The sequence below is a fragment of the Pseudophryne corroboree genome, chromosome 3 (assembly GCF_028390025.1).
Source record: "Pseudophryne corroboree isolate aPseCor3 chromosome 3, aPseCor3.hap2, whole genome shotgun sequence".
Classification (NCBI taxonomy): domain Eukaryota; kingdom Metazoa; phylum Chordata; class Amphibia; order Anura; family Myobatrachidae; genus Pseudophryne; species Pseudophryne corroboree.
In genome coordinates this window covers 670,806,326-670,823,817 of record NC_086446.1, presented here as the reverse complement: position 1 = coordinate 670,823,817, position 17,492 = coordinate 670,806,326, and the positions used below count along the sequence as shown (strand labels likewise).

At 48.5% G+C, this 17,492-nt stretch overlaps 1 protein-coding gene across 2 annotated transcripts in view; it reads right to left on the bottom strand.

Moving 5' to 3' along the window:
* The window catches only part of FBXW4 (F-box and WD repeat domain containing 4), a 482,200-nt gene extending 465,419 nt beyond the window's left edge, over nt 1–16,781 (bottom strand). For both annotated transcript variants that reach the window (XM_063961882.1, XM_063961883.1), the window contains exon 1: nt 16,355–16,781. In XM_063961882.1, coding sequence (XP_063817952.1) covers nt 16,355–16,548 — 194 coding nt within the window. In that variant the 5' untranslated portion in view covers nt 16,549–16,781. The remainder of the gene's footprint in view (nt 1–16,354) is intronic.
* Nucleotides 16,782–17,492: the final 711 nt, after the last annotated feature.

Sequence of the window (17,492 nt, the reverse complement as noted above, 5' to 3'; positions counted from 1 at the left end):
TGTGCCCAGTCTCCTACGGAGCCGCTATTCCCCATGGTCCTTTCGGAGTCCCCAGCATCCACTAGGACGTTAGAGAAAAGGATTTACCGGTAGGTATTAAAATCCTATTTTCGCCTACGTCCTAGAGGGTGCTGGAGACTCCAAAAGGATCATGGGGTTTATACCAAAGCTCCAGACCGGGAGGGAGAGTGCGGACAACTCTGCAGCACCGATTGAGCAAACCTGAGGTCCTCATCAGCCAGGGTATCAAACTTGTAGATCTTAGCAAAAGTGTTTGAACCCGACCAAGTAGCTGCTCGGCAATTTAACCGCGAGACTCCTCGGGCATCCGCCAAAGAAGAGCCCATCTTCCTGGTAGAATGGGCCTTCACCGACTCCGGTAACGGCAATCCAGCCGTAGAATGAGCATGCCGAATCGTATCACAGATCCAGCATGCAACAGTTTGCTTAGAAGCAGGAACCCCAATTTTGTTGGGAGCATACAGGATAAACAGAGCCTCTGTTTCCACAATCTGAGCCGTTCTGGCGACATAAATATTCAAAGCTCTGACTACATCGAGAGACTTCAAATCAGTCAAGGCTTCAGTAGCCACAGGCACCACAATAGGTTGGTCCATTTGAAACACAGAAACCACTTTCGGTAGAAATTGTAGCCGAGTTCACAATTCCGCTCTATCCACATGGAAGCGCAAATAGGGCTCTTGTGAGACAAGGCCGCAAATTCCGACACCCGCTTTGCGGATGCCAAGGCCACAGCATGACCACTTTCCAAGTGAGACATTTTAACTCAACCTTTCGTAAAGATTCCAACCAGTGTGACAAACTGCAACACCACGTTAAGGTCCCATGGTGCCACTGGGGGCACAAATGGAGGTTGGATGTGCAGCACCCCTTTCACGAAAGTCTAAACTTCTGGAAGGGTGGCCAATTCTTTTTGAAAGAAAATTGATAAGGCCGAAATATGCACTTTAATGGAGCCTAACTTTAGGCCTGCATTCACACCTGCTTGCAAAAAATGGAGAAAACGACCCAGCTGAAATTTTTTCCCCGTAGGAGCCTTCTTGGATTCACACCAAGACACATACTTCCTCCAAATACAAAGCTTCGCCGTTACTCATTTCCTAGCCTGAAGCAATGTGGGAATGACTTCACCGGAAATACCCTTTTGGGCTAGGATATGGCGTTCAACCGCCATGCCGTCAAACGCAGCCGCGGTAAGTCTTGATACATGCCCAGTCCTAGCTGTAACAGGTCCTCTCGTAGAGGAAGAGGTCAGGGATCTTCTATGAGTAAGTCTTGAAGATCTGGATACCAAGCCCTCCTTGACCAGACCGGAACAATGTGGATCGCCTGAACCTTTGTTCTTCTTATGTTTATCACCTTCGGAAAAAGTGAAAGTGGAGGGAACACATAGACCGACTGAAACACCCACGGTGTCACGAGGGCGTCCACTGCTATTGCTTGAGTGTCCCTTGACCTGGAACAATATCCCAGAAGTTTCTTGTTGAGGCGAGACGCCAACCTGTCTAATAGAGGAATTCCCCAAAGACTTGTCCCTTCAGTGAAAACTTCGTGAGGAAGACCCCACTCTCCTGGATGGAGATAGTGTCTGCTGAGGAAGTCTATTTCTCCGTTGTCAACACCCGGAACGAAGACCGCTAATAGAGCGTTTACATGCCTTTCCGCCCAGCGGAAAACTTTTGCGGCTTCTGCCATTGCCGTTTTGCTCCTCGTTCCTCCCTAGCGGCTTACTTATGCCACTGCTGTTAAGTCGTCTGACAGAATTAAGACGTGCAGATCGCGAAGAAGATGTTCCGTTGTAAATAGCTCATAATTCAAGGATGCTTATTGTAGACAAGCTATGCGGCTTGACCTTTTCCCCTGGAAATTCGTCCCTTGGAAAGACTGCTCCCCAGCCACGGAGACTTGTATCCATGGACACCAGGATCTAATCATGGATCCCGAACCTTCGTCCCTCTAGGAGGTGAGAACTGTGAAGCCACCACAGGAGAGATATCCTGGCCCTGGAAAATAGGATTATTTTCCGGTGCATGTGCAGGTGAGACCCGGACCACATGTCCAACTGGTCCCGCAAAAACCACTCTGGCATTTGGCCTGCTCACCGAATGGCCTCGTAGGCCGCAACCATCTTCTTCATCAACGGAACGTATTGATGAGTTTACACTGTTGCAAATCTGATCCGACTCTGGATCCTCAGATCTCTTTTCCACCGGAAAAAACAACTCTTAACAGTTCAGATCATAATCTTATTCCCAACTCCGATATCTGCATCGTTGGGATCAACAGCGATTCTCTGTGTTGAAGAACTGACATAGAGAAACAAGGATTTGTACCACTTGTTTCTTGACCTCTCCATAGTCAGGAGAGCGTCCCAGTACAGAATAATAATGGCTCTTACTATTGAAGGAAAACCATCATACTGCCATCACTCCGGTGAAATGGCAATGACAAACCTGAATAGCAAAACCAGGTAAGCTTAATGCGGATGACACCGCATTTAAACCCTCTTTCATCTTTTACAGGCTGGAGATCCCTGCCCTGAGAGATTCCATCTTGTAGTTCAATTTCTTAAGTAGAAATCTTTTTGGGATTGTTCTGACCGAGCTGTCTGGGCTCAGAAGCACAAAAAAGCTTGAAAAACAGTTTTTTGTTTTTTTTTGTGTGTGACAGAAACAGCAGGACAATGTCCTGATCCTGACCCAACTATTGTATGGCGTCGCATACTACCTCCCCGTCCAGAGGAGAATCGGTGAGGGGAATCATCTGGAAACTCCAGTATGTCCCCCTTTGTACTCTATTCTTAACTCACTGGTCCAAGTCCATTCCAGGACTGACTGAAGAGTATTAGATGAGTTCCCACTGGTGCGGGCTCCAGCAAGATAGACCCAGCGGTGGATGTGGTAGAAACAGAGGACGATATCTGGTTCTGCGAACTTGAAAAGGCTGCAGACCTCTTACCTTTTAACCTCCCTCTACCTACATAGAAAGGGAATAAAAACGGTATCCAACCGGTCAAAATGACTTCATCCCACAAAAAACGCGTCACCAACCGTTGTGATGGAATATAGCACAAGAAGGTAGACTTACCAGTGGTATCTGCCGAGATCAACTTAACAAAGCCATCCCCAAACCAGGTTATCCCTTCATAGGGAAGATACTCCAATATTTCTCGGAGTCAGTGCATACCTCTTGTAGTCGCACGGCAGCAAGCTGCAATGTTCTAGATAAGACCCAATCCCATCTCTCCCCAGGGTAATTATATCGGATAACAAGGTAACCGAGCATTTCTGAATACAAGCACTCCCCCATGCGTATGTAATGCAAATATCATCAAAGAATATAATAAGATTTTACTTACCGGTAAATCTATTTCTCGTAGTCCGTAGAGGATGCTGGGACTCTAAGGACCATGGGGAATAGACGGGTTCCGCAGGAGATAGGGCACTTTAAGAAAGCTTTGTACTCTGGGTGTGCACTGGCTCCTCCCTCTATGCCCCTCCTCCAGACCTCAGTTAGGGAAACTGTGCCCAGAGGAGATGGACAGTACGAGGAAGGATTTTTGAAAATCTAAGGGCGAGATTCATACCAGCCACACCGTATAATTTGTGATAAACTTACCAAGTTAACAGTATGAACAACAACATAGCCACGGTTCCACCGAAAAACTATAACATAACCCTTATGTAAGCAATAACTATATACAAGTCTTGCAGAAGAAGTCCGCACTTGGGACGGGCGCCCAGCATCCTCTACGGACTACGAGAAATAGATTTACCGGTAAGTAAAATCTTATTTTCTCTAACGTCCTTGAGGATGCTGGGACTCCGTAAGGACCATGGGGATTATACCAAAGCTCCCAAACGGGCGGGAGAGTGCGGATGACTCTGCAGCACCGATTGAGCAAACAGGAGGTCCTCCTCAGCCTGGGTATCAAACTTATAGAACTTTGCAAAGGTGTTTGTCCCCGACCAAGTAGCTGCTCGGCACAACTGTAATGCCGAGACCCCTCGGGCAGCCGCCCAAGAAGAGCCCACTTTCCTAGTGGAGTGGGCCTAAACCGATTTCGGTAACGGCAATCCTGCCGTAGAATGCGCCTGCTGAATCGTGTTACAGATCCAGCGAGCAATAGTCTGCTTTGAAGTAGGAGTGCCAACCTTGTTGGCCGCATACAGAACTAACAAATGGGGTCCTATGGAGTGTATTCCCACTTTGTGTGCCGGTCTATATTAGAGGACCACCCAAATTGACGTGATGATATGTAATATATGGTGCTCACTTCGTGGCTTACATAAAACAATTGTTATCATGCACATAAAGGTATCTTTTTCTTTCTCAATTCCTTCTCCCCATAAGTTCCCAAATGTTGCCCGAATGGTCGGATAGAGTGTCAGCTTACACGTGGCTTACTTGTGACAAGTGCAGATATTCATATAAAGGTTTCTTTCGTTGTATTCATCCAGACAAGATGGCGTTTTCATAGGCTCCCATCCATGGATGTTCAATGCAACATGCAAAAAGAATATGCAAATATAATGTGGGAATACACTCCATAGGACCCCATGTTTTCCGAATTGCTCTAGTCTTTCCGATTGATAAAAAAGACTGTACTACACATTGGACTCTTTTTTGTTTGTTTTTTGCCCTCCCTTCTTTGCCATCTACGATATCCGTTTTGGGAGGAAAAACTCTGGTCTTCCAACCGAAAGGAAGGACGTAGGAGAATTGTTTTGGACTTGCCACATGAGAACTCTCATATGAATAAGTATCTGTTTTATCTTATCAAATGTTGGGCGCATTAGATATCAATTCTCATTTTATATTTTATGTGATAAAGCCAATTCGGAAACAAGTCTTGCCGAAGCTAACGCCAACAACATGACCACTTTCCACGCGAGGTATTTCAACTCCACAGTTTTGAGTGGTTCAAACCAAGGTGACTTGAGGAAACGTAACACCACGTTAAGATCCCAAGGCGCCACCGGAGGCACAAAGGGAGGCTGAATATGCAGCACTCCCTTCACAAAGGTCTGTACTTCAGGAATAGAGGCCAATTCTCTTTGAAAGAAAATGGATAAGGCCGAAATCTGGACCTTTATGGACCCTAATTTTAGGCCCAAAGTCACTCCTGTTTGAAGGAAGTGAAGTAGACGGCCCAAATGGAACTCCTCCGTAGGAGCAGCTCTGGCCTCACACCAAGAAACATATTTCCGCCATATACGGTGATAATGTTTTAACGTCACGTCTTTCCTAGCCCTGATCAGGGTAGGAATGACTTCCTCCGGAATCCCTTTATCCGCTAGGATCCGGCGTTCAAACGCAGCCGCGGTAAGTCTTGGAACAGACAGGGCCCCTGCCGCAGCAGGTCCTGCCTTAGAGGAAGAGGCCACGGATCCCCTGCGAGCAACTCTTGCAGCTCCGGATACCAAGTCCTCCGTGGCCAATCCGGAACAATGAGTATTGTTCTGACCCTGCTTCTTCGTATTATTCTCAACACCTTGGGTATGAGAAGAAGAGGAGGAAACACATAGACCGATCTGAACACCCAAGGTGTCACCAGAGCGTCTACCGCTACCGCCTGAGGGTCCCTTGACCTGGCGCAATACCGCTTTAGCTTTTTGTTGAGACGGCATGCCATCATGTCGATTTGAGGCAGTCCCCAACGATCCGTGATCTGTGCGAAGACTTCTTGATGAAGTCCCCACTCTCCCGGATGCAGGTCGTGCCTGCTGAGGAAGTCCGCCTCCCAGTTGTCAACCCCCGGGATGAACACCGCTGAAAGCGCGCTTACATGGCCTTCCGCCCAGCGTAGAATCCTGGTCGCTTCTGCCATGGCCATTCTGCTCCTTGTTCCGCCTTGGCGGTTTATATGAGCCACTGCCGTGACATTGTCTGACTGAATCAGAACCGGTTTTCTCCGAAGCAATTCCTCCGCTTGACGCAGGGCGTTGTATATGGCCCTCAACTCCAGGACGTTGATGTGGAGACAAGACTCTAGGCTTGACCAAAGACCGTGGAAATTTCTTCCCAGTGTCACTGCTCCCCAGCCTCGGAGGCTTGCGTCCGTGGTCACCAGGACCCAGTCCTGAATGCCGAACCTGCGACCTTCTAGTAGGTGAGCACTGTTCAAACACCACAGGAGAGATACCCTGGTCCTGGGAGACAGGGTGATCCTTTGATGCATTTGTAAATGGGACCCGGACCACTTGTCCAAGAGGTCCCATTGAAAAGTCCTCGCATGGAACCTGCCGAAAGGGATGGCCTCGTAGGAAGCCACCATCTTTCCCAGGACCCCCGTGCAATGATGCACTGAAACCTTTTTTGGTTTTAATAGGTTCCTGACCATGGCTATGAGTCCCTGAACCTTTTCGATCGGAAGAAAAACCTTTTTCTGGTCTGTGTCTAGAATCAGCCCCAAAAAGGTCAGACGCGTTGTAGGGACTAGCTGGGACTTCGGTATATTGAGAATCCAGCCGTGTATCTGCAACGTCTTCATGGACAGAGACACGCTGTCCAGCAACCTCTCCAGAGATCTCGCCTTTATGAGAAGATCGTCCAAGTATGGGATAATTGTGACCCCCTGCCTGCGCAGGAGCACCATCATTTCCGCCATTACCTTGGTGAAAATTCTCGGGCCCGTGGAAAGCCCAAACGGCAAAGTCTGAAATTGGTAGTGACAGTCCTGCACTGCAAATCTCAGGAAGGCCTGATGCGGGGGGAATATCGGAACATGAAGGTAAGCATCCTTTATGTCCAGGGACACCATCCAATCCCCCCCCCCCCTCCAGGCTGGCGATGACCGCCCTGAGTGATTCCATTTTGAACTTGAACCTCTTCAAGTACAGGTTCAGAGATTTCAGGTTTAAAATGGGTCTGACCGAACCGTCCGGTTCGGGACCACAAACAGGGTTGAGTAATATCCCTCTCCTTGCTGGAGATGAGGAACTGTGACAATCACCTGTTGAATATACAATTTTTGTATTGCTGCCAACACTAGCTCCCTCTCTGACGGGGAAGCCGGCAGAGCCGATTTGAAAAATCGGCGAGGAGGCAAGTCTTCGAATTCCAGCCTGTATCCCTGAGAAACAATCTCTAATGCCCAGGGATCCACCTGCGAGTGAACCCAGACGTGGCTGAAAAATCGAAGACGAGCCCCCACCAGATCTGCCTCCCCTCGGAAAGCCCCAGCGTCATGCGGTGGACTTTGCAGACGCAGGGGAGGACTTCTGCTCTTGGGAACTAGCTGTGTGCAGCTTTTTTCCCCTGCCTTTCCCTCTGGCAACAAAGGATGATCCACGTACCTTCTTGTTTTTATTGGAACGAAAGGACTGTATTTGATAATGAGGTGCCTTTTTTGTATGCTGCGGGGGGACATAAGGTAAGAAATTTGACTTACCAGCCGTAGAGACAAGATCCGAGAGGCCGTCTCCAAACAACTCCACCCCTTTGTAAGGCAAGGACTCCATATGCCGCTTTGAATCGGCATCTCCCGTCCACTGTCGGGTCCACAAGAGCCGCCTAGCAGAAATAGACATAGCATTTATTCTGGAGCTTAATAAACAAATGTCTCTCTGAGCATCCCTCATATACAAGGCAGCATCTCTGATATGCTCTATGGTCATTTGAATGGCGTCCCTATCTAAGGTGTCAATTTCCGTAGATAAGGAATCTGCCCATGTCACAACCGCACTACAAACCCAGGCCGACGCCATAGCCGGTCGAGCAATAGTACCGGAATGATTGTAAATGTGCTTTGAGGTAATTTCCTGCCTGCGATCAGCAGGTTCCTCGAGGGAATCCGTATCCTGAGAAGGCAGTGCCACCTATTTTGGACAAACGTGTCAGCGCCTTGTCAACTTTTGGCTAAGATTCCCAGCGTATCCTATCAGTTTGTGGAAAAGGATACGCCATGAGAATCCTTTTGGGAACTTGTGGTCTCCTATCCGGAGATTCCCAAGCCTTTTCGCACAAGTCACTTAATTCAAATGAGGATGGAAAAGTGACTTCAGGCTTTTTCCCTTTATACATGTGTACCCTCGTGTCAGGGACAGGGGGTTCCTCAGTAATATGCAAAACCTCTTTAATGGCAATAATCATGTACCGTATACCCTTAGCCACCTTCGGCTGTAATTTTGCATCTTCATAGTCGACACTAGAGTCAGTATCTGTGTCATCGATCTGGGATATGGTGCGCTTCTGAGACCCCGAAGGACCTGGCGCCCCAGGGACAGGCATGGACTGGCTACCTGACTGATCCCTAGCTTCTGCCTTGTCTAATCTTTTATGCAATAGATTGACATTTGCATTCAAGACATTCAGCATATCCACCCATTCCGGTGTCGGCGTTGCCGACGGCGACCTGACATTCAAGCACTCCCCCTCCACATTAAGCGAGCCTTCCTCGTCAAACATGTCGACACACGCATACCGACACACTTCACACACAGGGAACCCCTTTCCTGAAGACAGTATCCCTGTCAAGGCCCTTTGGAGAGACAGAGAGAGAGTATGCCAGCACACACCCCAGCGCAATAACCCTGGAGACCAACACAAAATGTTTTAACCCCAGCAGCGCTGTATAATATGTAAACTGCCAATTATGTGCCCCCCTCTCTTTTAAGCACCCTTTCACCGTGTGTAAGCAGGGGAGAGTCCGGAGAGCTTCCTCTCAGCAGTGCTGTGGAGAGAAAATGGCGCTGGAGAGTGCTGAGGGAGAAGCCCAGCCCCCTCGGCGGCGGGCTTCTGTCCCGCTCAAACTTAATAAAATATGGCGGGGGCTCTTTTATATACATGTACAGAGCCCACCTGTACATGTATATAGTCTTTTTGCCATGCAGAGGTTTATATTGCTGCCCAGGGCGCCCCCCCCTGCGCCCTGCACCCTTACAGTCACCGGAGTATGTGAGGTGTATGGGAGCAATGACGCACAGCTGCAGTGCTGTGCGTTACCTCAGTGAAGCTGAAGGCTTCTGCTGCCTGACGACTTCTGTCTTCTGTACTTCTAGCTCTGTGAGGAGAACGGCGGCGCGGCTCCGGGGGCGGACGCCCAGTAAGAACCTGCGTTCACCCCCTCTGGAGCTAATGGTGTCCAGTAGCCGAGGAAGCAGAGCCTATCTTTGACAAGAAGGTCTGCTCCTCTCTCCTCAGTCCCTCGATGCAAGGAGCCTGTTGTCAGCAGTAATAATCCAAACAAAAATGCTTCTAGGCAGAGAACTCTGGAGAGCTCTCTGCAGTGCACCCATCTTGCTCTGGGCACAGTGTAAAACTGAGGTCTGGAGGAGGGGCATAGAGGGAGGAGCCAGTGCACACCCAGAGTCCAAAGCTTTCTTAAAGTTCCCTATCTCCTGCGGAGCCAGTCTATTCCCCATGGTCCTTACAGAGTCCCAGCATCCTCAAGGACGTTAGAGAAAATTAAAATATCACTTAGTTTCCTGTATACAATCCTTTGTGACAGGGCCCCGTGCAGACCAGGAGTTGACTTTCACTTTATTCTATCCACGGCGGGAAAAGAATAAACACTCGGACTCCTCGTGAGGATTCAAGACCATCTTGTCATGGCTGACCTAGAGCTTCATCAACAGAGCGACCTGCACATGAGAAGGAATAACTTTACTTCAGCATTCATAATAAATTGTAATACAAATATACACATTTAAATATATATATATATATATATATATATATATATATATATATATATATATCTCTCTCTATCTATCTCTATATCTCTATCTATCTATATATCTCTATCTATCTATCTATATATAATTTGTCAGGAACAGCAGGGTCCCTAGTGACATTAATGTGTTCTGAATGTGTATGAACATGTACTGAATGCCAGTGTTGTGGATCTAATCAGGAAACATTATGGCCGCCATAAAACATAGTATTCGTGTTGACAACAGGGAGTAGTAACTGGGCAAAATAACATTTTTGTGACCCAGAGGGGTCTGAGGGAAATATATACCTAATTTCACTAGGACGCCCCCACAAATACTACCACGTCTGTGCTCGAGCTACAACTTAATGCAAACGTACCATACATACATATAAATACACAGGTATAGGTTTTTTACATTATTTTACACCCAGTCATAATAGTTAGTGCCGACAGGGTCACCCACATACGTCTGTGTCTCCCAAACAGTGTTTACTTTGGAAAAGCTTACAACTACTGACATGCTGACACTTAATCTCATGAATCAAGTACAATCTGGAGTCCGCAATGCCGACAGAGGGATTCCCATATCTGTTTGTGGTAGAGCACTCACACATGTCGACACACGTGTACTAAACGCCCACCAACATTGTTAAAATGGCCAGATTTCTGACAGGGAAAGCACAGAAACTTTTACCAACTCATTTTACACACGCTTATATATATATATATATATAGTGCTTCATGGTTGAACCTATATTGCACTAAACAACTGTGCCCCCCCCTCATTTTACACTGTTAGCTGTTTAATAGTGTTTTGGCGGGCCCAGCATCTCTGTGAGGAGAAAATGGCACTGTATAGAGTTGTGAGGGCTAAGCCAAGCCCCCTTCTCCGCGCGCTTCAGTCCCGTTATTTTTGTAAATTTTTATACTGGCGGGGGTCAGTATACAGTGCCTATGCACTGTATATCACTTTGCCAGGTCCTATCTATGAGGTATATTGCTGCCCAGGGCGCCCCCCCCGCGCCCTTGTAGTGCCGCTTGTGTGTGGGAGCAATGGCGCGCAGCGCGACCGCTGCGCGGTACCTCCGGGACTCTGAAGTCTTCTGCCGTCACTGAAGTCTTCTGTTCTTCGTTTACTCACCCGGCTTCTTTCTTCTGGCTCTGTGAGGGGGGTGACGGCACGGCTCCGGGAACGAGCAGCTAGGCGAACCAAGTGATCAGACCCTCTGGAGCTAATGGTGTCCAGTAGCCAAAGAAGCAGAGCCTTGAAACTCACAGAAGTAGGTCTGCTTCTCTCCCCTCAGTCCCACGATGCAGGGAGCCTGTTGCCAGCAGATCTCTCTGAAAATAACAAACCCAACATAAAGTCTTTCAAGAGAAACTCAGGAGAGCTCCCCTAGTGTGTGTCCAGTCTCTCTGGGCACAGAGCCTAACTGGAGTCTGGAGGAGGGGCATAGAGGGAGGAGCCAGTTCACACCCATTCAAAGTCTTATAATGTGCCCACGTCTCCTGCGGATCCCGTCTATACCCCATGGTCCTTTTGGAGTCCCCAGCATCCTATAGGACGTAGGAGAAAGTAGATAGAAATTTTGTGCTGTATAACCCGTACTCAGTAGAGTGGGATACAGGATCGATCAATACGTTAGCGAACGCTGAGTGGATCCAGACGCTACTAGTGTACACTGCCGCTCCGGTAATTTTTAGTAGACACAGACGCTCAGTGAACGCTAGTGCATGCAGACGCTCATGTCTGCGACCCAGTCTCTTAGCGGTAAACTTTAGTGTATACAGACGCAGCGCCTATGCTGCGATGAGTCCCCTCGTGGTAGCGTCTGAGACGGAAGGTCGGCAATCAGTTCATGGCGGGAGACGCACGGTAACTGGTCATGAACTGGGTGGAGGGGCGACCAGGAGAGCATCTGACTCCCCACTGCTGACATCAACCATAGGGATCTCAGCCTCAACTAATCCTGGCGCCTTATGATCCCTAAAGCCTAGCGCTAGAGCACCCGTGGTGGTGGCGCGTCAGCTACTGTATGGTAGTCTCCTCCCAAAACAGTGCGGCTGTGTCCGTATTCCCCTTCTAAGCGGAACCAATGCCTTACCTTCTCCCCGTGCTCTGGCCACAGCCTGGTAACGTCTGCTGGACCTGCTAGTAACATCCGACACAGACGCCCGCGAGACAGCACTTGTACCGTGGGTAAACGTTGTTGCTACCCGGCGGGGAGTTGTTGGAGCGACTCTTTCCAATATGCGTGTAAGACGCTGTTAGGAAAGATCACTCAAAAAACATAGTAAGACTATAAAAATAAATCAAATAAAGCTTAGGGCTGCCAAATACAGCAGCCCTGTGACCATGGTCCGGCTCCTACCGCACCAAACAAAAAACTGATCGTTTGGTGCCAATCCGCTGTCGCTCCATCATATCCCAATGTTATCCTGTGGTTAACCTGTGGACCCTGCCGGAGAAAAATATATTTACACAAACCATAGTGAAACGCACCAATAAAGAATATGCTGCATTCCGTAAATTACAAAGAGGGTCATTCAGTTGGGGTCGTTCTTCATACTTCTGTTGCAATGATAGTTCGTATGCAATTGCTATTAAATGCTAATCTGGACAGAAGGTAACGTGCAAAAGAACGCCACATTATTGCAGATACACCGCTAACATCCTCGCATATCAGGTTACCACACAGAGCCTGAGCGCCTCTGTAGACATGCTGGCTGAGCTGCTCACCTGGGACGCACAGGCTCCTCCAGTAACAAGTGTGATCGTAGCTGCTAATATATGCACAAACAGAAAACGCCACCCAAACGGCCATGACAAGCCTGCATTCGCATGACCATTCTCAATTACTACCCCCAAAACGCTAACTTCCTTTCACTTACTTTGCACTAAAATCTTGCTGCAACCGCACTCGCGAAACACTCGCTGAGCGTGCGCACTGCAGCTCATATGCATGTGCAGTGCGAAAAAAAATCGATCGATATGCGTACAACCACTGATTTGCGTCCACACCTGAATGACCTCCAACATGACCACATAGAACAGAGGATGGGAATAGAGTCTCAGGTGGCAAATATATCTTGAAACCATATGGAACTGGTGCGTATGAACGCAAATATCAATACTCTGTTCAGTAGTACCAATAATAAATGATAACAAACAATGCACCTATTACATTATTTGCAATCCATTGTCAAAACGTACCCTGTAATACTGAAGTCAGCAGATCGTACCTGCCAGGTACATTTAGTATGCACAATGGATCTGGCATGTGCCAGGACCAGCAAACACGGACACAAACTTTTAGTTTCTAGGGACTACATCCCCTCTGCCTCTCTCTGTCCACCTGTAACCCACTGCTTCTCCCAGTCTCCCTCTGCTTCTCACCATCTTTCTTCCCCTTTCACCCACTGGTTCTCCCTGTTAACCCCTGCTTTTTTGTCTCCGTTTCATTACCCTCTCCCTGTCACCCACTGCTTTTCTATCATTTCCTGCTCATCACCCTCTCTCTCCCTGTAACCCTCTACCTCCCCGTCACCCACATCATCTACCACCCCCTGTCCATGCCTTTCGTAGTGAGGCCATACCCCTATACCTCACGCATATTGGTCAGGACTCATGAATATTGATCAGCACAATATCAGTAGCCCCAAGAATATAGACTGGCTACACACTGGCCCAGAAAAAATAGCTGACAGCCAGTGTCGGACTGGCTGACTAGGGAACCGTTTCCGGTCCATTTATGCCAGGACAATCTTTAGAAGCACTGGCTCTAGGTAGGCCAGTCCTGGGTCATTTTTGAAATCCTGGGAATCGGGATTGAAAAATTATCAATCCCGGGATTCGTTCCTTTTCAGTGTCCTCACCCTGCCCAGTCTAAATAATTTACCCTCATCCATAGGAGACGAAGTGAGGTGAGGTCCGGGTCGGTGCAGGAGCTAAGGTCCGGCCGGCGGGCGTCTGGCTGTGCAGCGTGACTTCTGACTTCACATCACGCTGCGCAGTGCGCACAGCCGTGGGCAGGGAGAAGTAAGCATTGAAAAAACAAAGGGGCTTCCTAATCCCAAAATCCCCGGAACTGGAAGCCCCAATCCCGGGATTGAATCCCCGCCAGTTTTGGCCAAAATCTCAGGATCCCGCCGACCCCGATCCCAGGATTGGACATCCATAACTGGCTCTTTATGACCCACTCAAGGAGGGACAGAATGCTCTGCCCCTGAACTTCTCTCTTACTGTATGATGGCCATCACCTGTGCCATCTAAAACAGCTTTGGCCATCTGAAACACCTTTCTTATCCATTCAACTGTTCGACCAAGGTGTCGGCAATCATAAATTAAGGGAAAAGTCCAGAAGCAGAGCATTCTGTCCCTCCCGGAGAGGGTCATGTTGAGAGGTATGGAACCGGGTGTCTCTAAGCATTGTCCTGCCATAAATGGACAGGAAACAGTTGCCCTATCAACCAGTCTGACGCCGCCGACAGCACTCTGTTTATGAGGCCTTTTCTCCTTAAATTTTCAATAGCGTTTATTTACTACTACAATGATAATACTACAAGGGAGCTATACTGTACATGATAGGGACCCATGCTTTGGTAAACAGCATCTATTGTGAAACTAAACATCCCAGAATTCCATATAGGGTTGCCACCTCATCCCTTTAATTCTGGACCAAGGGCATAGCTACCATAGGTGCGGGGAGTGCAGCTGCTATGGGGCCCAGGGCTGAGAGGCGCCCAACTATAAATTTTTCATACAGGGGCCTTTACAACCTTTTGCCTTGAGGCCTATAATAGATCTATTTACGCCTCTGGACCTGCTCATTGTAATGTGGTATATTATTATTATTATTACATTTTATTTATAAGGCGCCACAAATGTTTTGCAGCGCCGTTCAAATGACAGTACAGGGAGACAAAACATAGCATTACAGTAAATAAATAACAAAAATAGAGTACAGGTAACAAAGAGCACGCCAATTCTCAAAATATAATACAGCTAAGATGTAAGTAGCGAGGGAGTAATCGTCGTACTACTTGCAGCTGGCGGCCATAGATAGAGAGGAGCCTTTACCAACAGGTGAAAAAGCGGGTAAAGAGGGTTGCTGAGTAGGAGAGAGCTGCGAGTGAAATGTGTCGAGAAGAGGGCTTAGATAACAAGAGGACAGAGGGCCCTGCTCTGAAGAGCTAACAATCTAGTGCAGGGTTGGGGAACCTTCGGCCCTCCAGCTGTTGTTGAACTACACATACCAGTATGCCTTGCTGCAGTTTTGCTATTTGGCCATGCTAAAACTGTTGCAGGACATGCTGGGATGTGTAGTTCAACAACAGCTGGAGGGCCGAAGGTTCCCCATCCCTGATCTAGTGGGAAGGGGTGACAGACAGATGACATGAGGTGCAAGCAGGAGGTAGCCTGAAGGCAGTATGTCAGAAAAGCTGAGATGTTCAAGGCATGAGGCATGGGGATGGAGGAGCATTGATGAATAGGTGGGTTTTTAGTGACCGTTGAAGCTTTGCAAGGTCGGGGGAGAGTCTAATGGAGCTGGGGAGCGCGTTCCACTGAAGGGGTGCAGCACGGCAAAATTGTATAAAATGATCTGGAGAGATTTATAATGTAACATAATATGAAATTACAGAACATGAAATTAGAAGATCTATAGTGTGGCATAACATGAGCTGGGGGCACTGTATGTTATTATGTGAATTGGGGGTACTGGGTTGCATAATGTGTACTGGTGGCACTACCACGTGACATGATGTGAACTAGAGCAATAATATGGTTCATAAAGTAAACTAGTGCACTACTATAGGGCATAACATTAACAACTGCTGCTGAGAGGTGTCTCTCTGGAAGCATTAGGACAGGGGCCCCCTTCAAAATGTTGCTGTGTTGCTATGGGCTGTTTCACACACTCCGGTTTTCCCCGGATGGCAAAAAGTTGTACAAACTTTGTCCGGCTTTTTGCCATCCGGGAGGGTCTTTCACACACAACGGTTTTGTGCCGTGTTTAAGGCTGTGCGCAATCATGCGCTGCAGCACGGCACAAAAAACCTGTTGTGTGTGAAAGCGCCCATTCACACACGTAACTCACTGCCTGTAAGGATGGCACGGCAGCCGGTCCTTTCAGTTGATATTTCTGGCTGCAAGCCGGCAGCTGTGCCGAGGCCGTGCCGTGTGAATTGACACATTGCTCTGCATGTGTCTCAGCAGCGTCAAAAAGCCGTCCAGGATTTTGACGGGCGGCGGGAGCCGCTGCGTGTGTAATAGCCCTATGGGGCCCACAAAGTTCTGGATACGCCCCTATTCTGGACACATTAATTACACAGGTTCTGTGGCTGGCTGACTTCAAGACTCACCTGGTTTCAATCAGCCACAGAACCTGTGTCATTAATGTGTGTCCAGAATTAAAGGGATGAGGTGGCAACCCTAATAAAATGCCAATAGCGTTGTCGAGGCTTGTACAGACTGTAGTTTTACAAAAGCGACACAGGCTGGCACTTAAATTACGAGTTACACAACTTTCTGTTTCAGAATACAGGAGTTTGCGACATTTTTGTACGTATCCCAGAAAGACAGTGTTATCGTACGCCCTAGCAACAACGCAGCTGACGTAAAGCTTTTCTCTGCTGTGTGACTAGGCCGCAGCCTGTAAGGCGCTGGGGACTCACGCGTCTCTGCCCTGCTGCACGAAGCCGGAGTTTAGGCACCGTCGGGCCATCCCCCTCCACACCGAGTCCCTGCCGGTGACGTGATGCAGCTTCCTGCACACCTGCCCGAGCCGCCCCAGGGCCCTGCGGTCCAGGTAGGAGAGGATGAGCAGCAGGAGCTCCTCTGGCAGCTGCAGGAGGTGGAGGGGGCCCATGTCCGTGGCGGCCGGGAGCTCGGGGTCCTGCGGTTCTGTGGCCTCAACGAGTTCTCCGCTCCCATTGTGGTAGCCGGGTCACAAGTAACTGGGACTGGGAGCCGCCATGTCAGGGACTGCTGGCATCACGTGACGGCCGGGAACTACTGTACTCTATGTGCGGCAGCCAGAGGCAGAGAGTGATCCCATAATAACCCGGGCAGAGAGCAGACACCTGACCTCAGTGTGTATATATCCATAATAACACAGGGCACGCAGCAAAGAGCACACACCTGAGTGTGTTTATATCCATAATAACACTGGGCAGACTCCAGAGTGTGTATATGTCCATAGTTACTAATACAGGGCAGAGAGCAGAGACCTCAGTGTGTATATATCCATAATAAAACAGGGCACGCAGCATAGAGCACACACCTGAGTGTGTATATATCCATAATAACACGGTAGCGTCTAGTTTCTCTTCGTGCAGAGGACCTTTCCCATAACCCCCTGGGTCCATGTCATAATCTATTTGGAATAGAAAAGTGTGCTATTTGGAATAGAAAAGTGTGGAGAGCGAAGCGAGACACCGAGTCCGATGCGTGGCAAGCGTCCAATGCTACATAGAAAAAAAAAATACCCCAAACGGACGGAGAACGAAGAAGACATTTAGGAGCTGTAAGGGCGGAAGTTCTCTCCTGCCCACTCGTTTTGTCACGTCCAGGTCCTTTACACGAAGGCAACATAGACACAACCATAATAACACGGCACGCAGCAAGGAGCAGACACCTGATACCCCTTTCACACAGCCCAAAATTTCCCAGGTTAAAACACATGAACGCGCATCAACCCGGGAAATTTCTCAGTGTGAAAGGGTACAGGGACAAAATCCCGGGATTTCTGTCCCTACATTTCAACCCTGCAATTGACCAGGGTTGGTCCAGGGACCTTCCCTGGAACCTGGA